Below are 25,691 nucleotides of genomic sequence, written 5' to 3'. Positions count from 1 at the left end.
TCCTTTATACAGAATTCCATGCTGGAGCTAAATAGTATAAACTCTCTTACTAATTGAAGCAACAAACTAAGCAAAACTGTCTTTTCTCTGTCAGATTGCTGTCTTTCTGGTACATAATTTTTAAGCCCATAATTAGGAATATTGTAAATCAAGAATTCTTTGCTAGACTAGAGTTACACATAGGAAGAAAGTGATTAGAGGTCAAGAAATATGTCAAAAAAGGGATTTTAAGACTGGTTGATCACCAAGAATAAGGAAAATAATATTTTATAAAGATTAACTATTGGGGTGCCTGGGTTGCTCAGTTGGTTGAGCATCCAACTTCAGCTCAGGTCATGATCTCACGGTTCGTGGGTTTGAGCCCCACATCAAGCTCTGTGCTGACAGCTTGGAGCCCAGCTCTTGGTTAGGATTCTGTGTCTCCCTCTCTCTCTGCCCCTCCCCTGCTTGCACTTTGTCTCTCAAAAAAAAATTTTTTTTAATTTAAAGAAAAAAAGATCAACTATAATTCAGATAAGCTGCATATTGATAGTAGAGAGTTCATACTCTTCTGAAACTCCCACAAGCCTATCACAGTGTTTATATGAATAATGAGTTATTTGTTGAAGCTTATGAAAAGTGGAACCTTTACAGATACCAGCTAAAAAACAGTAATTTCTATTTCCTCTAGCCAGTGGAGACTTATGAAAGTTATTCCCATCTTTCTCAGGAGCTACTCCCATCTGTACCTCTAAGAGATGAATTCACTAGTTATCAGTTCCCACACATTTATGGGGTTAGTTGAGTGATTATAAAATGAGAGTTTGAGGATTTTGCTTGAGGGAGAGCTTGGGAAGATGGTGGAGTAGGAGGACCCTGAGCTCACCCCATCCCACATTTCAACTAGGTATCATCCACATCCAAGTCAACAAACCAGAGGGTAATCTGAAGACTGGAGGAACATGGGGCGCCTGGGTGGCGCAGTTGGTTAAGCGTCCGACTTCAGCCAGGTCATGATCTTGCGGTCCGTGAGTTCGAGCCCCGCGTCAGGCTCTGGGCTGATGGCTCGGAGCCTGGAGCCTGTTTCCGATTCTGTGTCTCCCTCTCTCTCTGCCCCTCCCCCATTCATGCTCTGTCTCTCTCTGTCCCAAAAATAAATAAAAACGTTGAAAAAAAATTTTTTTGAAGACTGGAGGAACAAATTCCTCAACTAAATATAGAGAAGCTGCAACCAAAAGTTTAGAAAGGGCAGAAAGGCAGAGGGAGGCTGCCTGCAGGAGGGAGGGAGCTGCGTGCAAAGAGGGCAGAGAAATGGACCCTTGCACCAGGGGGCTCACACAGGGAAGACTAATCCCCATAACATTTGGCTTTAAAAACCAGAGGGCCTGAGGTACCTGGCTGGCTCAGTTGGTAGAGCATATGACTCTTGATCTTAGGGTTATGAGTTCGAACACCACATTGGGTGTGGAGTTCACTTTAAAAGGGGGGAGCACCTGGATGGTTCAGTCAGTTAAGCAGTTAAGTGGCTAAGTGGACAACTTTGGCTCAGGTCACAATCTCACAGTTTGTGAGTTTGAGCCCTGCATCAGACTCTGTGCTGACAGCTCAGAGCCTAGAACATGCTTCAGATTCTGCATCTCCCTCTCTCTCTGCCCCTCCCTTACTCACACCCCATCAAAAAATGAATAAACGTTAAAAAAAACCCAGAGGGGCTGAATTCCATGAGTTTGTAAGACCAGTGGTACCTAGGGCTTTAAAAGTCAGCTGACTCAGTGGTGGGCAAGCCAGGAGGGTGAGTAATAGCTGGGCCTCCACCCTGAAAGAGACGGCAGTCTGCATGGAGAGGCAACAAAAAAAAACAGTAGTTTGCACAACCATGGGGGCAAATGGGAGACAGATCTGCACATACTGATTCCAGAGCGTGCTGGGGGACTTCTCTGAAAGCAAGAGAACTCGCAGATGCCATTTTCCTCCCCCATCTCCTAGCATAAGTACAGAGCCACCTTTGAGAAGTAGAGCTGCACAGATACTTGCTGCCTGACCCACTGGCAGTGTGCCATGCCCACAGGTTCTGTTGAGAACTAGCCAACTCCAAGCCTGCTGGCTTCAGCCCTCAGCTCAGGACAAATTTTGTGAAAGCCACACAGTGCACCCCACCCACCACCACTGCACACCACGTGCAGTCACCACGCTGGCCTAGACACTGCACCACACCCAACCATGAACCCCAGCCACCCTTTGTGTGCAGGGCCCACCCTGTCCAGTCATCTTTGCTCACCTTCGCACCCCTGGCAGCTCCAGAATGCTGCCCCCACCACTACAGCATTTTGGAGTGCCCCAGTGCAGACTTTGCTGATACTGCCACCCCACTCCCAAATTCCCTGGCAGGCACACCCTCTCAAAGCTGCCATGCCTGGGTCCCACTCGCACCACAGAGAGTAAGCACAGCCCACAAAAGGCAGAGAGTCAGTGCGGATAATTGCACTGAAAGGAAAAATGGCTCAGACGTAGCAACAGGGTATAAGCAACACATACAGGATGCTCTCCTGAAGTGCCAAGTTTAGGTGAACAGGGGATACTACACTGCAGGGTGCCCCAGGACCTCTTCTTTATAAAGTCACTACTTTCAAGTTCAGAAGACAAAACTGACTTTCGTAACACACAGAAACAGACAGAGAGAGGCAGACAAAATGAGACTAAAAATTTATCCCAAGTGAAAGAACAAGACAAGGCTACAGCCAGAGATCTAAGTGAAATGGACAAATAACATGCTTGACAGAGAATTTCAAACAGTGACCATAAGGATAGTTACTGGACTTGAGAAAAGAGTGGAAGGCACGAATGTGACCCTTAACATAGAGACAAGGAATAACTTAGAGATAAAGGATTCAGAAAAAGAAATGAGAAACACGCTTGATGAAAGGAATAGCAGGATGGAAGAAGCAGAGGAGCAAATTAGTGATGTAGAAGACAGAGTAATGATAAGTTATCAAGCTGAATAATAAAGATAAAAAAGAATTACACAAAACAAGAGTAGACTTAGGTGGACTTAGTCACTTACAGTGACTCCATCAAATGTAATAACATTCATATTTATAGGAGTCCCAGAAGAAGAAGAACAAGAAAGGGTAGCATAAAGTTTATTTGAAGAAATAATATCTGAAAACTTGCCTTATCTAGGAGGCACAGAGAACTCTCCTCAAAATCAACAAAAGCAGACCCACACCATGACATATTGTAATTGAACCTGCAAAATATAACGATAAAGAAAAAAATCTTAAAATGAGCAATGCGAGAAAAGTCATTAACTAACCAGGGAAAACCCATAAGTCAAGCAGAAATTTTTCTACAGAAACTTTGCAAGTCAGAAGGGAGTGTCATGATGTATTCAAAGTGCTTAATGAGAAAAATTTGTGGTCAAAATGCTCTATCCAGCAAGGTTGTCATTCAGAATAGGAGAGAGTTTCCCAGGAAAATATAAACTAAAGGAGTTTGTGACTACCAAGCGAGTCCTGCTAGAACTATTAAAGAGGACTCTTTGACTAGAAAGAAGAGACGAAAAAGGATAGTATGATGGTAGAAAACACAAAAATAATGAAAATGAATATTTCTGTAAAAACTAAGTAAGGAATTCAAAAGAGGAGAATAAAATATAATAACATATACCTAAAGTCTGGGGAGGAGAGGAGAAAAGAATGGATTCATACCTAAATGACCATCAACTTAATATAGACTGCTATATGCGGAAGCAGTTATATACAAACCTAATGGTAACCATATATCAAAAGCCACTAATAAATAAACATGCAAAAAATAAATAAAAGGAAACCCAAATATATCACTAAAGAAAATCATCAAAACATGAAAGAGAGAAAGTCAAGAAAGGATCAGAGAAAATCTCCAGAAACAAAATAATAATAAAATGGTACTAAACACATATCTATCAATAATACTCTGTAAATGGACTAACACTCCAGTCAAAAGACATAGGGTGCCAGAATGGATACAAACCATATCCACCAATACAGTGCCTACAGGAGACTCATTTTAGACCTAAAGACACCTGCACATTGAAAATGAGGGGGATTTTGATAGTGCTGCCATCAGCAATAGTCAAATTATTGAAAGAGCCCAAATGCCCATCAACTGATGAATGATAAAGAAGATGTGGTATATACATACAATGGAATACTACTTGGTGATGAAAAAGAATGAAATCTTGCCATTCGCAACAATGTGGATGGAACTAGAGGGTATTATGCTAAGTAAGATATGTCAGTCAGAGAAATATATATGATTTCACTCATATGTGGCATTTGAGAAACTCAGCAGATGAACATAGCAAAAGGGAAGGAAAAATAAGATAAAAACAGAGACAGGGAAGTCATAAGGCTCTTAAATACAGAGAACAAACTGAGGGCTGCTGGAGGGGAGGTGGGTGGGGGGTGGGTTAAATTGGTGATGGGCATTAAGGAGAGCACTTGTTGGGATGAGCACTGGATGTCATATGTATGAGATGAATCACTGGTTCTACTCCTCATGCCAAGACTACACTGTACGTTAACTAACTTGAATTTAAATGTTAAAAAAATGAGGGAGATAGAGAAACATTTATCACACAAATGGATGTCAAAAGAAAGCTGGAGGAATAATACTTATATTGGACAACTGGACTTTAAAACAAAGACTATAATGAGAAAAAGAAGGGCACTATATCATAGTAAAAGGGACAACCCAACAAGAAGATCTAACAATTACAAATATTTATGTACCAACATGAGAGCACCCAAATATATAAAACAATTAACAACAAACATAAAGGAACTCATTATAACAATACAATAATAGGGGACTTTAACACCCCATTTACTTCAATGGGCAGATCACCTAAATAGAAAATCAACAAGGGAACCATGGCTTTGAATTGCACACTGTACCAGATGGACTTAACAGATATAATCAGAAACAGCATCCTAAAACAGCAGAATACACATTCTTTTCAAGCGCACACAAAACATTCTCCAAAACGGATCATGTATCAGGCCACAAAACAGGCCTCAACAAATAAAAGAAGATTGAAATCATACCATGCACATTTTTATCCTAACCACAACACTGTGAAACTAGAAGTCAGCCACAAGAAAAAATCTGGAAAGACCACAAATACATGGAGGTTAAATAACATTTTACTAAACAATGAGTGGGTAAAACAGGAAATAAAAGAAGAAATAAAAGAGTACATGGAAACAAATGAAAATGAAAACACAACAGTCCAAAACCTCTGGGATGCAGCAAAAGTGGTCCTAAGAGGAAAGTATACAGCAATATAGGCCTATATGAAGAAGCAAGAAAAATCTAAAATGACCTAAACTTACACCTAAAGGAGCTAGAGAAAGAACAACAAACAAAGCATAAAGCCAGCAGAAGGAAGGAAATAATAAAGATTAGAGAAGAGACAAATGATACAGAAACAAACAAACAAAAACAATAAAACAGATTAATGAAACCAGGAGCTGGTTCTTTGGAAAAAGTCAATAAAATTGATAACCTCTAGCCAGACTTATAAAAAGAAAAGAGAAAGGATCCAAATAAATCACAAATGACAGGAGAGAAATAACAACCAAAACCACAGAAATACAATCATAAAAGAATATTATGAAAGAATATATGCCAACAAATTGGACAACCTGGAAGACATGGATTAATTCCCAGAAACACATAAACTACCAAAACTAGAACAGGAAGAAATAGAAAACTTGAAGAGACCAATAACCAGCAAAGAAATTGAATCAGTAATCAAAAAACTCCCGAAAAAACAAAAGTCCAGGACCATATGGCTTCACAGGTGAATTCTACCAAACATTTTAAAAAGTAGAAAAGGAAGGACAGACAGCTTTCTCTTTTTTTAATTTTTTAATGTTTATTTATTTTTGAGAGAGATCGAGTGCAAGCAGGAGAGGGACGAAGAGAGAGAGGGAGACACAGAATCTGAAGCAGGCTCCAGGCCCTGACAGCTCTGAGCTGTCAGCACAGAGCCTGATGTGGGGCTTGAACTCACGAACTGTGAGATCATGACCTGAGCTGAAGTCGGATGTTTAACTGACTGAGCCACCCAGGGCCCCCCAGACAGCTTTCAAATTCACTCTATGAGGTCAGCATTAATCTGATACCAAAACTAGATAAAGACACCACACAAAAAAAGAGAACTACAGGCCATTATCTCTGATAGACATAGATACAAAAAGTCCTCTATAAAATACTAGCAACCTGAATCCAACAATACATTTAAAAAAGTCATTCCGAGCGCCTGGGTGGCTCAGTCAGTTGTGTCAGACTTCGTCTCAGGTCATGATCACACAGCCCATGAGTTTGAGTCCTGTGTCGGGCTCTGTGCTGACAGCTTAGAGCCTGGAGCCTGCTTCAGATTCTGTGTCTCCCTCTCTCTCTCTCTCTGCCCCTCCCCCACTCTCTCTCTCTCTCTCTGTCTCCCAAAAATAAATAAACATTAAAAAAATTTTTTTAAATCATTTATCACAATCAAGTGGGACTTATTCCTGGGTTGAAAGGGTGTTTCAATATTTGCAAATCAATTAATGTGATATATCACATAAATAAAAGAGAGGGTAAGAACCATATAATCATTTCAAAAGATGTAAACAAAACATTTGACAAAGTACAACATCCATTCATGATAAAAATCCTCAACAAAGTAGGTTTAGAGGGAACATACCTCACCATAATAAAGGTCATATATGGAAAACCCACAGCTAATATCATCCTAAATGGGGAAGAGTTGAGAGCTCTTCCTCTCCAGACAGGAACAAAACAGGAATGTCCACTCTCATCACTTTATTCAACATAGTACTGGAAGTCCTAGCCACAGCAGTCAGACAACAAAAAGAAATAAAAGATATCCAGATCACCAAGGAAGAAGTAGAAATTTCACTATTTGCAGATGACATGATACTATATATTTAGAAAACTCAAAGGACCTCACCAAAAAACTGCTAGAACTGATAAGTGAATTCAATAAAGTTGCAGGATACAATACCAACATATAAAATCCATTGCATTTCTATTTACCAATAATGAAGCATCAGAAAGAGAAATTAAGGAATCAATCTCATTGTACCAAAAACAATAAGATACCTAGGAATAAACCTACCAAAGAGATGAAAGACCTGTATGTACTCAGAAAAATATAAAACACTGATGAAAGAAATGAAGATGACACAAAGAAATGGAAAGATGTTCTATGTTCATGGATTGAAAGAACAAATATTGTTAAAATGTCTATACTACCCAAAGCAATCTACACACTTAATACAATCCATATCAAAATACCAACAGCATTTTTCACAGAACTAGAACAAAGAATATTAAAATTTGTATAGAACCACAAAATATCCCAATAGTCAAAGCAATCTTGAAAAGCAAAGCTGGAGGCATCCCAAATCTGTACTTCAAGTTATATCACAAAGCTGTAGTAATCAAGACAGTATGGTACTGGCACAAAACAAGACACATAGATCAATGGAACAGAATAGAAAACCCAGAAATGAACTGGCAGTTATATGGTTAATTAATCTTTGACAAAGCAGGAAAGAATGTCCAATAGGAAAAAGACTGTCTTTTCAACAAATGGTGTTAGGAAAACTGCACAGCAACATACAAAAGAATGAAATTGGACTTTCTTACACTAAACACAAAAATAAATTCAAAATGGATTAAAGACCTAAATGTGAGACCTGAAACCATACAAATCCTAGAAGAGAATAGAGGCAATAAATTCTTTGACATCAGCCATAGCAACTTCTTTCTAGGTATATCTCCTGAGGCAAGGGAAACAAAAGCAATAATAAACTATTGGGACTACATCAAAATTAAAACGCCTGCACAATCAACAAAACTAGAGGGCAACCTACAGAATGGGAGAAGATATTTGGAAATGATATTTGATGAAGGGTTAATATCCAAAATATAAAGAAACTATACAACTCAACACCCCAAACCAAACAATCCAAGTTACAAAAAATGGGCAGAAGACATGAATAGACATTTTTCCAAAGAAAACAGACAGATGGCCAACAGACACATGAAACGATGTTCAGCATCACTTATCATCAGGGAAATGGCAAATCAAAACTACAATAAGATATCACCTCACACCCGTCAGAATGGCTAAAATCAACAACACAAGAAACAACAGATATTAGCAAGGATGTGGAGAAAGGAGAATGCTCTTGCACTGTTGGTGGGAATACAAACTGGTGCAGCCACTCTGGAAAACAGTATGAAAGTCTTCAAAAAGTTAAAAAATAGAACTACCATACAATCCAGAAATTGCACTAGTAGGTATTTACCCAAAGAATACAAAAATACTTCAAAGTAATTCAAAGGAATATATGCACCCCAGTGTTTAAAGTAGCATCATCTACAATACCCAAATTATGGAAACAGCCCAAGTGTCCATTGACTGATGAGTGGATAAAGAAAAAGTGGTGTGTGTGTGTGTGTGTGTGTGTGTGTGTGTGTGTGATGGAATATTACTCAGCCATAAAAAAGGAATGAAATCTTACCATTTGCAGTGACTTGGGATGGAGCTAAAGAGTATAATACTAAACAAAATTAAGTCAGATAAAGACAAATACCATATGATTTCACTCATATGTGAAATTTAAGAAACAAACAAAGAGGAAGAAAAGAGCAAACCAAGAAACAGACTCTTAACTATAGAGAGCAAACTGATGGTTACCAGATGGGTGAAATAGGTGATGGGGATTAAAAAGTGCGCTTGTGATGAGCACCAGGTGATGTATGGAAGTGTTGAATCATCATATTGTACACCTAAAACTAATATAACACTGTATGTTAACCAACTGGAATTAAAATAAAACCTTAGAAAAATAAAATGAAAGATTGAAAGTATGTGTGTTGGGATGTATGTATATGTATGTCTTCATACATCAGGCACATACACATGCAGATCATTATTTGTTGAGTACTTTCTGATACATGAATCCAGGCAGAAGAAATAAAAGCAGCTTGACTATGATGGATAAGAAAAGTGTGTTATGGGTAAGGGCCTGGTTTCCTGGGACTCAGAGTTTTTGAAGAAAGTGGACACCAATTCTCAAGCCAAGCTGATGGAGTCTGATGGGGTATACAGGTGCAGCCAGTAGGAGGGTTCACAGAAGTAGGGAATAAAGGGCAGGGCCCTGAGAAGAAATGACCAGCATGTTCCCATGTCACCTTGGACCTGGAAACTATTATTCCTTGTTCAAAACCAAACTCAAATGTCACCTCCAAGCCTTTCCTTTCCTAGATATAGGAAAACTTGGATTCAAATGCAATAAAGCAGATAATTTTAAAAGCAATCATTAACCCTAGAATTACAAAGAAGCTGCATGAAGAAAGGTAATCATAGAGCATCACTTGGCTTAGTTGTGTACAGTATTTACATAGTCACAAAAAGGAAAACACAGAATATTAATTTTGAGGAAAAAGAAAAAAAGAAAGGAGAGATAATTACCTATGGAGGATGAAGTAGAGTGTTAAGTGAACTACAAGTCTTATCTACCATAACAGGAAAACAGTACATAATGTCTAAAATTGATAAGTCAAAAAGTATTATTTAAAAATACAGAGAGAAGAAATAGTTAAGAGATGACAGTATGATTAGAAGAGTGGAGAAATGACAAGAACTACATTTTGTATAAAATTTGCTATGTTTGGGCTTATATTTACATATAATATCATGGCATTTTTTAAATGTTTTTTTTAAGAAGTCTTTCCTGGGGCACCTGGGTGGCTCAGTCAGTTAAGCGTCCAACTTCATCTTGGCTCATGATTTTGCAGTCTGTGAGTTCAAGCCCCACATCAGGCTCTGTGCTGACAGCTCAGAGCCTGGAGCCTGCTTCAGATTCTGTGTTTCCCTCTATCTCTGCCCTTTCCCCACTCATGCGCTCTCTCTCTCTCTCTCTCTCTCTCTCTCTCTCTCTCTCTCTCAAAAATAGATAAACATTTAAGATATTGTAAAACAAAGCCTTACCTGGGCCTTCCCATTCTCCCACATTGAGCCCCCTCTGCAATAACGGTTCATACCAGATGCCACATGTCTGCCTCCCTTCCCAGACTGGAAGGACTCTCTTATTCATTTCTGTATGTCAGAGTCACACCCAGTGACTTCTCTTAGCACCTGTGCTTAGCACCTGTGAGGAGGAATGGATGAATACAGTTACTGTTGGGACAGACTAGCTGAATGATTGCAATTGGTACATAATCTTAAGTCTTTTAAGAATAGGAACCACATGGGGCGCCTGGGTGGCGCAGTCGGTTAAGCGTCCGACTTCAGCCAGGTCACGATCTCGCGGTCCGTGAGTTCGAGCCCCGCGTCGGGCTCTGGGCTGACGGCTCAGAGCCTGGAGCCTGTTTCTGATTCTGTGTCTCCCTCTCTCTCTGCCCCTCCCCCGTTCATGCTCTGTCTCTCTCTGTCCCAAAAATAAATAAACGTTGAAAAAAAAATTTTTAAAAAAAGAATAGGAACCACATAACAACAATGGTGATGTTAATAATGTTAATAATTATTATAGGATAGCTGGAAACCCCAGTAGCACCATCCCCTATAACCTGGATTTTACCAAACCCTGATGTTTCATTTATTCCATGACATGCCTACTGGACTTGTCCCTTATATCCCACCCCCAATACTAGCCCTCTACAAGACCCTCCTCATGTCATGCTTAAGTGACTGACTGACTGACTGACTGACTAGTCTTCCTGTGCCTCAGTCTGTCTCCACTCTACCTCAGCCTTCCTCCCACCCCCAAATATTCCTGCATCAGGGATACTCTAGAATTCCCAGTACTCCATTCTTGTCACATTCTCCTTCAAGAGCTGCAATGACACCTTACCCTCTGGAGTCCAAGGTTCTCCTGATCTTTCTGCCCCTCCAGAACCTGGCTTGCTGGCCCATCCAACATTACCTCCCACACCTCCCCGGAGCTCACCACCCTGCAGGTCAAGCGAGTCTCATTACCACATCACAGTCAGCCCTCCTTCCCACCTCTTATTCCACCAGACTTCTTTTCACCCAAAAAACAAGAGCATCCCCATTGCCTGGGAATATAATTCTACTCTTGAGATACCTATGATTAATCTTCCTGTATTTAATCAGTAAATTGCTGCAATCTGTCTTACTTTTCTCCTGTGGAAAAACCTCAGGTTTTCCTTCATAATAAAATCGACATTCCTGAATAGAATATGCCTTTATAAATAGCATCGTTATCTCTTTTATAAATAAATATAACTTTCAATTTTGACAGATTAATAAGATGAACCTTATGTAAACTGATATTTTAAAAGAAGTACAGACAACTTTAAATACTACTGTGCTTTTAATTTCAAAAATTCTTTTTCCTGTTGTCCTGCAATCTTCAATATGTCTTAATTTCTCACTAAATGATTATTTTCTCCTTTTCTTTAACTCAGTCAGACCATTTAGAGAATTCATTTGATGAAGTATTGAGGAGTCTAATTGTTTAATGGGCAGAAATTAGTCCCTGCAAAGAGTACTTTAAAAACTGGCAAATACCAGGCATAATTACAAATTCTTTAGAAGAATCTATTTCTGTACAATAGGTTAATTGGTTATAAGTAGACAGCACCGGCCACAATTTAAACCCGGCTTCCAATTTCATCCATGATTTTTTTAACAAATATAAGTGGCTAATTATGATCAAATTAGTCCCCTTGAAGGAACAATTGGCTACTTATCCCTGATTTTCAAGATTTAAGTGGTCTAACGCACCTGCAATTAGCTTCCCACTAGCATACTGCCTACAGATCCAGAGTTATTTCCCAAAGTTGTCAAAATCTTGCCTTGTAATGAGAACTCTACAGTCAGATGACCAATGTATAGTTTAGATTACGATGACTTCTTTGGAAGAATCAATGCAATTTTTAATAAAACTGAAGCCAAAATAGAGATTTGCTTAAGGGGGAAAGTTGTTTTGGGGCAAGTTGATCCAGATAATTTCCTCCACTCTCTGGACTACCCACATATAGATGGCTTGTTCACCTATGTGATTAGTGAAAAGTACTTACCCTTCTTTCCTTTATTTTAGTGGTGCAATCTATGTATAGACTTGGTAGCATTTACCAGTGAAATATTCAAGGGAGCAGTTTTCCAGTCATTGGATGGAATTATTGTCTCTGCTAACTGTAAGCTACGGAAGATCTTTACTTTAAAATGCAAGCCTCAAGACACTGCTGATAAAGACGGTATGTTCAAATTGCTACCAAGATTTTTAAATTCTCCAATGTGTTTTTAAAAATTAGACACACCTTTGGATAGTATGAGTACATGGAAATGGTTTTTCTATGTTATTGTGGAATAAACACTTAACATGAGATCTGTCCTCTTCACAAATTTTTAGGTGTATAACATGTTATTTTTGACTACAGGTGCAATGCTGTATAGCAGATCTCTAGAGTGTATTCATCTTGACCAAAACCCATCTATTAGTAACTCCCATTTCCCCCCTCCTCAACTGCTGGTAACCACCATTCTACTCTGATTCCATGAATTTAATTATTTTAGTTGCCTTATATAAGTAAAATCATACAGTATTTGTCTCTCTATAGTTGGCTTATTTCACTTAGCCTAAGACCTCATGATTCATCCATGTTGTAGCATATGTCATTCTTTACTCTGAATCACGTGTTTAAGTATAGCTGAATGTCACAAAGATATCTTTTTTATATTTGTGGTTATTTTTCTTGTTTGTTTATGATAGCACTTACCATGCGAATCCGTCGAGGTTCTTAGTTGCAAGCGATGGAGTCCTGTCTAGGTAGTTGAAACAGAAAAAAGAATTTATTTAAGGAAATTAGCCAGTTCATAGAATCTCAAGGATGTCCAGAAAATCAGGCTTAGAGCATACAGCCAAAAACAAACGCAGCTCCCACCACAGGACTGCTCCAAGGAAGACCCCCAATAGCTACTGCAACTGGGCAAAGACTCTGTAGGTCTGACTGTACTGTCTGACTTGTAGAGGCTAGGTCACATGCTGCAAGGGAGGCTAACAAAGCAAATGTCTGATTTCCAACTCAGGAAATAGGACTCATTGATGTAGTAAAATCACCAAATTAACAAGGGTGTTCAAAAGATGTCAACATTCAAAAAGCTCTGCTATTGTCCAACGTATACTATCTCATTATTCTGTGGTTATTTCATGAACTCATTTGGGAGAAATTACATTTATATATTAATTTTCCAATAATCATGTTAAAATAGAAAAATGATTGAGTTATTCCTCATATTATTTGTAGAAAGATTGGAAATATACACATTGATTATTCATTATATGATTAATAAATATATTCTGCAGATAACTGAACTGTCCAGAATTTATAAGATGGCACAAACTCTCCTAAGATAGTCTTAAACAACTGAAAGTATTGAGAGAATACTGATGCTTCCTTTTGATTTTTGTCTGGGATTATTTTTAACAAAATCAATTTTTCTAGAAGCCCAGGAAACAGAGCAGCACATAAGATGGCAAAGGTGATTTCTTAGAAGTTTGTATAAAGTAGACTTTAGACTTGTGCTCTGTCTGGATGAGTGTCTGAGAAATCCTTGTGTGGTTCACTCTGTGGAACAAGAAACTGTGCCTATAAATTTCATTTGATAACAAAACACAGCAGTGCATTAACAGCTCCCAGAGAGATTACAAGGCAGGAAGTCCAGCCACTCATCTTATGTACCATTTAAAGGCTATACAAGAGGGGCACCTGGGTGGCTCAGTCAGTTAAGCATCCAACTTTGGCTCAGGTCATGATCTCATGGTTCATGAGTTTGAGTCCCGCATCAGGCTCTGTGCTGACAGCTCAGAGCCTGAAGCCTGCTTCAGAATCTGTGACCTCCTCTCTCTCTGTCTCCTCCCCAGCTCATGCTGTCTCTCAAAAAATAAACGTTAAAAAAAATTTTTTAAAAAAGGCTATACAAGAAAGCAAAAGACTTCATTTTTAAAAAAATAGCACCCAGCTAATAAGAAACCTCAAAATTTATAGAAATGTATGTGCATTCTACATCAGATCATAGGAGGTAAATCATAACCTGATTAATATTTTTAAATAAATGTAAGGAAAAGAGTAAATCAAAATATGGCATATTAAATACATGTTTTTATCTCTGATCCTTCCTCAAACCCCACTAAAATTATAGGACTAAAAATGGCAATAAACCCACCAGGATGAAAATTATGGAAGAGTAGCTAACAACAGACAAAGTGTGTTCATAAATTTTGTAAGATTGAGGAATGACAACTGACTTAGAAGAGCAGAGGAAGCTGAAACTAGTGGGTTTACAGAGAGATTCACCAATGAGATTCATAATGTAGAAGCTCAGAGGGGCTCAAGAATTGGCAGCCCCCTGCCAAAGGCAGGAAATAAAAGAGTGTGGCTAAAAGCAAGGAAATTGGCTAAAAGTCCATATGGACTGCTAACGGATCCCAGATTCCCTTTCTAACTCCAAATAAGCAAACAATAGGATATTTCTTCTCTGGAGAAACTGATCCAGAGAACTTTTCAACTCAGGTACATTGGATACATGTTAGATAGACACAAGAACTAACAGAAAGAAGGAAATAGATAAAGTAGGAAATAGATACATGCTTTTCTCAAAGTTAAGAAAACACTGCATCTGTAAAATAGGAGTTATTTGTTCTTGTATTTTATTGAAGTTTATTATCTTATAAGCCTTTAATATAATTTAAAAACATTTATAAATCATAAGTGTGCAGCTTTATGAATTACCACAAAGTGAACACATTTCTGTAACCATGATCCAGATCAAGAAATAGAATACTACAAACATCCTAGAATCCCTGCTCATAATCCCCTCCCAGTCATGTCCCTCTCTCTTTTGAGAGGTCACACTCTCCTGACTTCTAACAATTTAAATTAATTTTACCTCTTTTCGAAGTTTATTTAAGTGGAATCATATAGTATATATTCTTTCCAAATATACATTCTTTAACATGTATTTTAATGTGTTTGTGTAAAATGTGTTTGTGAGATTCACCTATATTGCTAATTTAATTACTGTACAGAGTATGGCATCGTGTGAATGTACCACAATTTATTTGTCCATATTAGGCATTTTGAACAGTGCTGCTAGAATCATTCTACATTTCTCTTGGAGCTTCTAGATAGGCATTTCTTTAGATATTTGTCAAGAAGATAAATAAACACATACTTTGGCATTCTTAATTTCAGTTATTATATTTTTTGTTTCTAGAAATTCCATTAGATTTTTTTTATAGTTTCCATTCCTTAGCTGAAATTCTCCATCTCATTATTTAATTTCTCAAAAATATTAAGCAAAGTTATTTTAAAAGGCATGGCTCACAATTCCAATGTCTGTCTGTCCTGTGGGTCTGTTTTTGTTGTCTGTTTTTCTCTTGTTCTTGTATCCTAATATGTCTAGTAAGTTTTGAGTGTATACTGGACATTTTGACACAGAAACTATATAGCTATTTTGAGATTGTATTGTATTGTCTTTCTTCAGAGATTTAGAATAAAAAAAATTTTTTTAAGAAGCCCGAAAGACTGACAATAAGATCCTAATGTTAAGAATATTAGAAGTTAGTCCAAGAGACCCATCAACAGAATGATAGGATTCTAAGTGAGAGACTAGAGGAAACAGGAGGGATGATATATAGGAAGATTTCCCAAAATTAAAGGTCAGATTGACGTAGCTCATCAAAAACAGAAAAAGAAAAAAAAGAAGAAAAGAGTCACCATTGTGTAATTTCAGAATAGGAGGGAAAAAAAGAAAAGATTATTAAAGCTTCCAGAATTTTTTTTAAATTGAAGTTGCATACAAAGGAGTAGGAATAAGAATAATGTCTGACTTCATACAACAACATTAGATGGTAGAAGACCTTGAAACCATACCTTCAAAATATAAGGAAAAATTACTTTCAACTTAGAATTTTACACCCATCCAGTCTAACAATTAATTGAGTGCAAAATAAAGGTGTTTGCTGACATGCAAGGTCTCAAAAATTTATATTTATTTAAACCCTTTGTCAGAAAAGATCTGGAAGATATTCTCCATAAAATATAAGGAGGAGATCAAGAAAAAGGAGTATGTGGGATCCAAGAAACAAGATATCAGAGAAAAGCAAAGAGAATTTTCAGAATTGTGGTTAAAGGAATTCAAAGGATGACATTTGTTCAGCACATCTAGAAAACAGTCCAGATTTCAGCAGGAAAATGGAGGCTTTCAAGAGGAAAGTCTCTAGGAAAAGAATATATCTGATACAATATGATGTGTTTCAACATGGAAAGTAAAGTTGATTTGATTTTGTAGTGCTAATAGGGAGTTTGGGAAGAATTAATGTGGGGTGTGTACAAAAATCTATCACAAAATAAAACAGTGATCAACCCTAAGGAAAACAAAAAGTTGTACAAGAAAAGAAACGTAATCATAGCATATTACATGGCTTAAATGTGTACAGCTTTTTAAAAAAAACATTTTATTTTTAAGAGCAGTTTTAGGTTCACAGCAAAATTGAATGCAAATTGCAAAGAATTTCTATGTCCTCGTTACCCCTGCATATGCACAGTCTCCACAGCTATAGCCACTCATACCAGAGTGGTACATTTGCCAAAATTAATGAACTTACATAAACACTTTATTATCACCCAAAGTCCATAGTTTACATTAGCATTCCCTCTTAGTGGTGTATACTCAGTGGGTTTTGACAAATGAATAATAACATGTATCTAACAATATACTATCATACAGAATAGTTTCACTGCCCTTGTCTTCTAGGTTCTACCCATTCATTCCTCCCTCCCTATTAATTCCTGGCAACCATTGGTCTTTTCATTGTCTTCATAGTTTTGCCTTCACCAGAATGTTACATAGTTGGAATCATGCAACATACAGCCTTTTTGGACTGATTTCTTTCACTTAGTAATATGCCTTTTAACCTCCAGGGGTGCCTCGGTGGCTCAATCAGTTGAGCATCTGACTTTGGCTCAGGCTATAATCTTGCAGTTTGTGGATTCAAGCCCACATCAAGCTCTCTGCTGTCAGCGCAGAGCCTGCTTCGTATCCCCTGTCTTCCTCTCTCTCTCTGCCCCTCCCCCGTTCCTGCTTGTTCATTCTCTCTTTCTCAAAAATAAACATATTTTTTAAAAAGTTCCTCCATGTCTTTTCATGGGTTGATAGTTCATATCATTTTGATGCTGAATAATATTCTCTTGTCTGTATTACCAGTTTGTTTTTCCATTAACCTACCAAAGGACATCTTGGTTGCTTCCAAAATTTGGCAATTATTTTTTTTTTAATTTTTTAACGTTTATTTATTTTTGAGACAGAGAGAGACAGAGCATGAACAGGGGAGGGTCAGAGAAAGGGAGACACAGAATCCGAAACAGGCTCCAGGCTCCGAGCTGTCAGCACAGAGCCCGACGCGGGGCTCAAACTCACGGACCGTGAGATCATGACCTGAGCCGAAGTCGGACACCCGACCGACTGAGCCACCCAGGCGCCCCTATTTGGCAATTATTAATGAAGCTGCTATATTCTTGTGCAAGTTTTTGTATGAACATAAATTTTCAACCCATTTGGGTAAATATCAAGGAGGATGACTGCCAGTTCATAGGGTAAGAGTAAGTTTAGTTTTTAAGAAACTGTCAAACTGTCTTCCAAAGTGGCTATACCATTTTGTATTCCCACCAGAAATGAATGAGAGTAACTCTTGCCTTGCCTGCATTTGGTGTTGTCCATCTTTTAGATTTTTGCCTTAAAAATAGTTGCCTATTGGCACAATTTTTGTACATAATCTTAATAATGTACCATACTAAATAATAAGTTATCCAAAAATTATGAAAACTCCTATTTGAAAGATGTGGGGAGGGAAGGAAGGTGGTATGGTAGTTTAACAGTGCTAAATCTTTTTTTCCAAAATAGGAAGTCAGAGATATTATCTAAAGCATAAGTGCAGAAATGCCAATATGAGGCTACTGTTTATAAACAAATAAGTACCAGAAGATAGAAGCTATTGCTGAGGCTTCAGAATAGTTGCCTCTGCATTGCGAGCCCGGGGGGATGAGTGAGGGGGGAGGGCAGCAGTCAGGGAATGATGACTTTGTCTCATAATCTTGTAGTACCATTTGTATTTTTGAACAATGTACACATATTTTGTTTTATAATCAGTTTTTAAAATGAATGGGTAATCTGTAAAAAATTCCAAGAACAAACATTGGCATGATTTCTTTTAGTTTTTCAGAAGGACTGAAAAAAAGCCTTATGAATGTGGCATCTCAGATTGCCTCAAATGTTCCAAATAGACTTGGGGAGGCATGCTGTGGTTCAGGGTGCTGTGGAATATAACCCCATATTCCTCACTTACCTGCCAGGACTTAACCTTGTACAAGTGCTCACCCAATCTCTATGCCTCAGGTTCTGCATCAGTAAAGTGAGGATAATAATTGTTCCTTGGTTAAGCAAAATACTATTACATTCCCACTGAAAGCATAAGGTGTGTAAACCAAGTACATCTTGGAGAAGTTAAATTGGTATTGTAGAGGCCAAAGATACAGGTTAATGGTCCCACAGTCCATTGCTGTGATCATGTACCAACTTTGTGCTTTGTGTGAGTTCTGAACATCTCTGAGCATTGTTTCCTCATTAATTATTATGAGGTGGTTGTGAAGATCCAATAAAATATAAAAATGTATGTGACAAGATAAAAACTATGATTCATTGTGTAGATGCTAAACATTTATCTGCCTCCTGTAATCAGGCACTGGGTTGACACAGCCTCTGCTTTGAGGAGCTTGGGATCTCTCAGGAAGATTTACATGTACATGTAGATTGTTATACCTGGAAGAAACTTAACTAATGGGCTTAACAAGCAGTGGGAGGAGAGTCTGGAGCACTTACCTCTTATTTGAGAAAGCCACCTGGAGAGGCACTTTGATTTCACAGACCTACCAAGTTAAGAAAAAATTGACTGACATAAGGTTGCCAACTTTTGAATTTGCCAAATCAGAGCATTAAAACAAACAAAAAAAGAAAAACTACAATTATTCTGATCATTTCATTAATTGAAAAGACACTTAAACACACACACACACACACACACGTTAGGAAGGTGTTAATTTCAGAATAAAGGCTGACATTTTCACCACAGACCAGTGAAAATGACTTCATGGGTCAGTATCTATCCATCGAGCAGTGTTTGGTCTATACTCACCTACAGAAATAAATTTCCAAAATATATCCTGAAGGAAAAATAATAATTTCCCAGGTAATGAAAATGGATAACAAGAAAAGAAAGCATTTCTAAAAGAGGAAAGAGTGTATGTGCATAAAGGCAGGGTATCATGAATATATCTGATGTGTTCAAGGAACAGGGAGTTCAGTATGGTACATGGCAGGGGTGGGAGTAATGATTTAATATAATATTCTATTACTAGGCTGCATGTTTTGTGTGACATAAAGAGGTAGAGCAAATTTCCCTCCCTGAAAGTTCACTGTGTAATTTTAGACACTAGAAACCTAAACAGTACAAGAATACTTATGAAGACATTTGATAAAAGAGGAGAAAGGATAACAGTATGGGGCAAAATGAGTGTCCCTGGCCAAGGAGGTTGGCAGCAGAAGTGATAGCAGTGATGATTATGGTGCTAATAGGAGCAGTAGGTGTTCTAAACTCTTTATATATGAACTTAATTTAATGTTCATAACAACTCTATGAAGTGGATGTTACTATTATCCCCATTTTATAGATAGGGAAACTTAGGCACAGAGAAGTCAGATAATGTGCCCAGTGTCACACAACTGTTAAGTAGTAAAGGCAGGTTTTGAAGCCTGTCATTAGGACTTGAGTATATACTCCTAATTACTACAGTGTACCGCCCTTCTTGGGAGGGTGGGAGGGGAAATTTTAGAATTTCCCAGGCAGGGGGAGGGTGCCTGGGTGGCCCAGTCAGTTGAGCATCTGACTCTTGGTCTCCGCTCAGGTCTTGATCTCGGGTCATGAGTTCAGGCCCCACACTGGGCTGGAGCCTCCTTAAAAAAAAAAAAAGGCAAGACATGTCATGGAATAAGAATGTCACGATTTGGTGACTGGCCATGTTAAACGTGTCTGTATTCAATAAGTTATGGATGTCCCTTTGTCTTTCATACTGAAAGTAGTGGGAGGGTTGATTTTCTCCTTCAAAGACAGATCTGTTAGTCATAGTATTGAGACTTTTATCTTAGGAAACTCTTTTTCCTGTTTCTTACATTCCATTCTGAGATTTTATTTAAAGATATTGTATTAAATGTTACTTAAGCTCAGTACTTTGTTGTCCTTGGCTTATTTAAACCGCTGCATTTCACTCTAGAACCTCTTAAACTCACCCATGCTAGGCAATGTTGCCTGATTCCATTGCTGTTCTCTGTTTACACAGTGCAATATAATAGAAAGTGAATTACTAGAACCCTAAAACAAGAAATTAACCAGTTTTTCACTTGCCCGGAGGAATGGCTTATGCTGAACAAGTAGTAAAGCATGCTGGTTCAAATGAATTTATGACTTTTATGGTTCCCAAGGGGACATGGACTGGCATTTTTAAGCATTTGCATGACTGAATTATTGATTAACTTGTATCATTCTGCATTAAAAAAATATATATATACACACACACACACACACACACACACACACACATAGGTAAGAGAAGAACAAGAGGAGAGAAAAGAGAGAGGAAAGAACAAGTGATTATCCACTAGGCATGGACTTAGACTCTGTCACTGATGACTTTATGGGTCTTCTGACACCCAGTTCAGTGTTCTTTCTAAAATATCACAGTGGAGTGCCTGGGTGGCTCAGTTGCTGTAACCTCTGACTCTCAATTTTGGCTCAGGTCATGATCTCACGGTTTGTGAGATGAAGCCCTGCGTGGGGCTCTGCACTGACAACATGGAGCCTGCTTGTGATTCTCTCTCCCTTCTCTTTCTGCCTCTCCCTCACTTGCATGTGCTCACTCTCAAAATAAATAAATAAACTTAAAAAATAAAATAAGATATCAGCACTTGGGCATGTGTTCTGTGTTGAAAAATGCAAGAATAGGATAATTAAAAGTATAATTTCAGACTGAGAACCCCTTGAGGGCATAAGTTAAGTCTCCATATTTTTATCTCTAGCACATGGCCTGGTGTTGGTAATCTGTCATATATGTCTGATGAATTAATGAAGTAAAGGTTGGCTAATTGTTTGTTCAATTATTCATTCAGTCACTGTCTCTATTCAACAAGCCTTTATTGAATGTCAAGCAATGTGAAGAAAATTATCCCTTCAAAGGCCAGAGAAAAAACTAGAAATACTGACATCTTGCCATAATGGACTCATTGAGCAGGGAAGGGCCTTAGAGATCATCTAATCCAATGTCTTAATTACACAGAGGAGGAAAATAAGGCCCATGGAAATGAGGTATCTTGTGCTGAGGTCAGGAAGGTGGAACTCTAGGCCAGGCCTCTGACTGTTCCTTCCTCAACAGTATACAAGTTTGCCTTCCCCAGTAACTGGAATGGTTTAGTGTTTTTAATAATTAACACTGTTGAGAGTTTCTCTGCCTCTCTATCTCCAGGTCAGGTGAGTGCACATCCTATCAGATTTCATCAGTTTAAGGCTGCATGCCCACTCCTTCCTGCAGTGGAATTGAACTCAGATTGCCCTTGCCTAGTAAACCACCCCAGGGCAAGAAAAGGCATAAGATCTCAGTATAGCAGAGGTGCCTAGCCAATAGTAGATCCCACAAAAATGGGTTATGAATATCTATATATCAAGACACAGAACTATTCTGATTAAAATATCAATTGTAGGGACACTGGGTGGCTCAGTCGGTTGAGCACCCAACTCATGATTTCAGCTCAGGTCGTGATCCCAGAGTTGTGGGATAAAGCCCCACATCGGGCTCCATGCTAGGTGTGGAGCCTGCTTGAGATTCTCTCCCCTGCTCACATGTGCTCTCTCTCTCTCTCTCTCTCTCAAAATGAAAGCCTAAGGGTGCCTAGGTGGCTCAATCATTTAAGCTTCTGACTCTTGCTCTTGATTTTGGCTCAGGTCATGATCTCACAGTTCATGAGATCAAGCCCCACATCAGGTTCTGCACTGACAACGTGGAGCATGCTTAGGATTCTCTCTCTCCCTTGCTTTCTGTCCCTCCCCAGCTCATGTGTGCGCATCCCCCCCCCAAAATAAATAAACATTTTTTTAAAAATTAGCAATTATATAAGTAGGTATTTTATATATTATTTCTAATAGGACTTCATATCTCAAAAACTCTAAGGATAACAATTTCATTTATATATTCATCCCAAATAATTAAATACATAGGAATAAATTTTACCAAGAAAATGAAAGTCTTGTTCACTGAAAACTACAAAACATTCCTAAAGGAAGTTAGAGAATACCTAAATCAATGGAAAGACATCTTATGTTCATGGATTGGAAGACAATATTGTTAAGATGCTGGTATTACCCAAAGAGATCTAGAGATTCAGCGCAATCTCTCTTAAGATTTCAGTGACCTCTTTGCAGAAATGAAAAAGCCAATCCTCAAATTCATATGGAATTGCAAGGGGACCCAAATAGCCAAAAACAATATTGAAAAAGAAGAACAAAGTTGGAGGATTCACACTTCCCAATTTCAAAACTTGCCTCAAGAATTGCAGCAATCAAAACAGTTTGGTACATTTAGGATGGACATATAGACTAATGGGATAGAATTGAGTCCAGAAATGAACCCATACATCTGATTTCTTTATGGGAGTGCCAAGAACATTCAATTAGGAAAGAAGAGACTTTTCAACAAATGGTTCTGGGACAGATATCCACATGCAAAAGAATGAGGATAGACCCCTACCTCACACCATATATAAAAATTAACTCAAACGGATCAATGACCTCAATTTAAGAACTAAATAAAACTCTTAGGAAAAAAAATAGAACTTAATCTTTATGACCTTAGATTTGGCAATGGATTCCTAGATATGACTGACCCTAAAGCACAGCAACAAAATTTTTTAAAAATAGATAAATTGGACATTAAAACTTTAAAACTTTTGTGTATCAAAAGGCATTATTAAGAAATTGAAAAGACAACCTACAGGATGGGAGAATATATTAACAAATCATATATCTGACAGGACTCTTACAACTCAATAATAAATACACACAACCAATTAACAAATAGTCAAAGGACTTAGCTACTGTAGTATTTCTCCAAAGAAGATATATAAATAGTTGACAAACATGAAAAAATGCTTAACATCTTTAGTCATTAGGGAAATGCAAATCAAAACCACAATGAGATACTACTTCACACTCACTAGGATGGCTATAATTTTTATTTTTAATGGAAAACAGCTGTTGGCAAGGATGTGGAGAAATTGGAATCCACCTACTATGGAAGACAGTTTGGCAGTTCCTAAAAATGTTAAATACAGAATTACCATATGACCCTGCAGTGCCACTCCTATGTATATACCCAAAAGAATGGAAGACAGATACATGTACATACATAGTCACTGCACTGTTATTCACAATGACCAAAATGCAGAAACAGCCCAAATGTTCATCAGCAGATGAATGGATAAACAAAACATGGTATGTATCATACACACAGACAAAAAGTCACATATTGTATGATTCTGCTTATATGAAATGTCTGGAATAGATAAATCCATATAGAATGGTTGCCAGGGATGGGGGTTGGAGGGAATGGAGAGAAACTGACTAATGGGTAAAGAATTTTACTTTGCAATGATGAAAATGTGTTTTTGGAACTATATATATAAAGGTGGTGGTTGTACAACATTGTAAATGGACTGTGTGCCAATGAATTGTTCACTTTAAAATGCTTAATTTTATATTAATGTGTATTTCCCATCAACAAAATATTTTCAGAAAAACTAAGGGCATGATTCATTTCAGGATAGCCAAGTGTCTGGTGTACTTAAGGCTTATTTACCCCTTTAAACATCAAGACCTTTTATTATAAAAACCACATGCTAAGACATGGTGGTTTTGTGTCCATTGTAATGAGACAATTGACATAAGTCTTTGTTATTGAAAATAAACACTTCTATATGTACCAGGCACTGTTCTTAGGTCCTTATATACACTAACTTACTTAATCATCACAATAACCCTATAAGTTTAGCATTATTTTTTTAATCCATGTTTTACAGATAAGGAGACCAGGGCACAGCAAGGTAAACTAGCACGCCAAAGTCACACAGCTAATAGGTGATAGAACTAGAATGTGAACCCAGGATGCCTTGATTCAGAGCTGTGCTTTTAACCACTATATTATACTGTTTCTTAATATCTTTCTGCATTATACAGTGAGCTCCATAAGGGCAGGATTCAAACCTCTGCCATGCCCAGAGAAAATCTGACAGTTACATGGCAAATGAGTGAATGAACAAATAAAAATTAAACAGACTTTGTAGCAATATTGTTAAGGACTAAATGTTTGTGTCCCCCTAAAATTCATATGTTGACACTTAATCCCCAATGTGATGGTGTTTGAAGGTGGGGGCCTTGGGAAGTGTGTAGGTCATGAGCCCTCATGAATAGGATTAGTGCCCTTATAAAAGAGACCCAGAGAGCTTCCTCGCCTCTTCTGCCATGTGAGGTAAGAGTAGGAAAACAACAGTCTCTGAACCAGGAATAGGAACAGGGCCCAGATCAGATGCCAAATCTGCTGGTATCTTGATCTTGGACTCCCCAGCCTCCAGAATTGTGAGAAATAAATTTCTGCTGTTTCTAAGACGCCCAGTCTATGGTGTTCTGTTCTATAGCAGCCCAAACAAACTTAAGACAAATATTTTGGCAGTTAAAGACTTTTGTAGTTTCTACTTGGCTCCCACTGGTGTTTCAGAGAGGTGAGATTATATATAAAATCACTGTGCTAGGTACTACAGGCTGTTCTCAGATAAATAAGATGAATATGGTTGAGTCTTGAGACCACTGAACTACTAACAAATTAATCTTTATTTAAATTATATGAATTAGGAGAACTCAGAAACTGATACGTCTATAAATTTAACTACTTTAGGGACACCTGGGTGGCTCAGTCAGTTAAGCATCTGACTCTTGATTTCAGCTCAGGTCATGATCCCACAGTTGGTGGGATCAAGCCCTGCATGAGGCTCTGCACTGACATCCTGGAGCTTGCTTGGGATTCTCTCTCCCTCTCTCTCTGATCCTCCCCCACCCAAAATAAATAAACATTAAAATATTAAGTAAGTGTCACTATTTTATAAGACATTCCCCCCCCAATAAAATGGGGGTGATGATTTTTAATGCACAAAGTGCTTTATACATATATTAAAATTGATGACTAATTTTTAAAGCTAGCTAAGAGCCTCATCAATGGTATGCAACGCATATAGAATGATTCATTTTATGATGGCATTATGGCCAAAGAAAGCCGAACAGGGCTACAGAGTCACTCAAACATTCTAACTCATACTGGGAGCAAAAGACAGCAAAAAACCCACCATCTCGTTGTGTTTTGATGCTGCATGAGCAGATCTGTAAGTTTTCTCATAGTCTTCTCCTTCATGTACCATTTTGCCGTTTTGAGCTGACCCCTCCAGCCAACATTGTTTTCTTTCAGATTTGTTAGCAAAA

General features: G+C 38.0%; 1 protein-coding gene across 5 annotated transcripts in view; it reads left to right on the top strand.

The window, feature by feature from the left end:
• Positions 1–25,691, top strand: part of CFAP20DC (CFAP20 domain containing) — a 239,001-nt gene that overhangs the window by 95,322 nt on the left and 117,988 nt on the right. For all 5 annotated transcript variants that reach the window (XM_043587804.1, XM_043587807.1, XM_043587805.1 and 2 more), the window contains exon 6: positions 12,105–12,261. In XM_043587804.1, coding sequence (XP_043443739.1) covers positions 12,105–12,261 — 157 coding nt within the window. The remainder of the gene's footprint in view (positions 1–12,104; positions 12,262–25,691) is intronic.

The sequence above is a fragment of the Prionailurus bengalensis genome, chromosome A2 (assembly GCF_016509475.1).
Source record: "Prionailurus bengalensis isolate Pbe53 chromosome A2, Fcat_Pben_1.1_paternal_pri, whole genome shotgun sequence".
In the NCBI taxonomy this organism is placed as follows: domain Eukaryota; kingdom Metazoa; phylum Chordata; class Mammalia; order Carnivora; family Felidae; genus Prionailurus; species Prionailurus bengalensis.
This window is presented reverse-complemented; position numbering and strand designations above follow the sequence as displayed.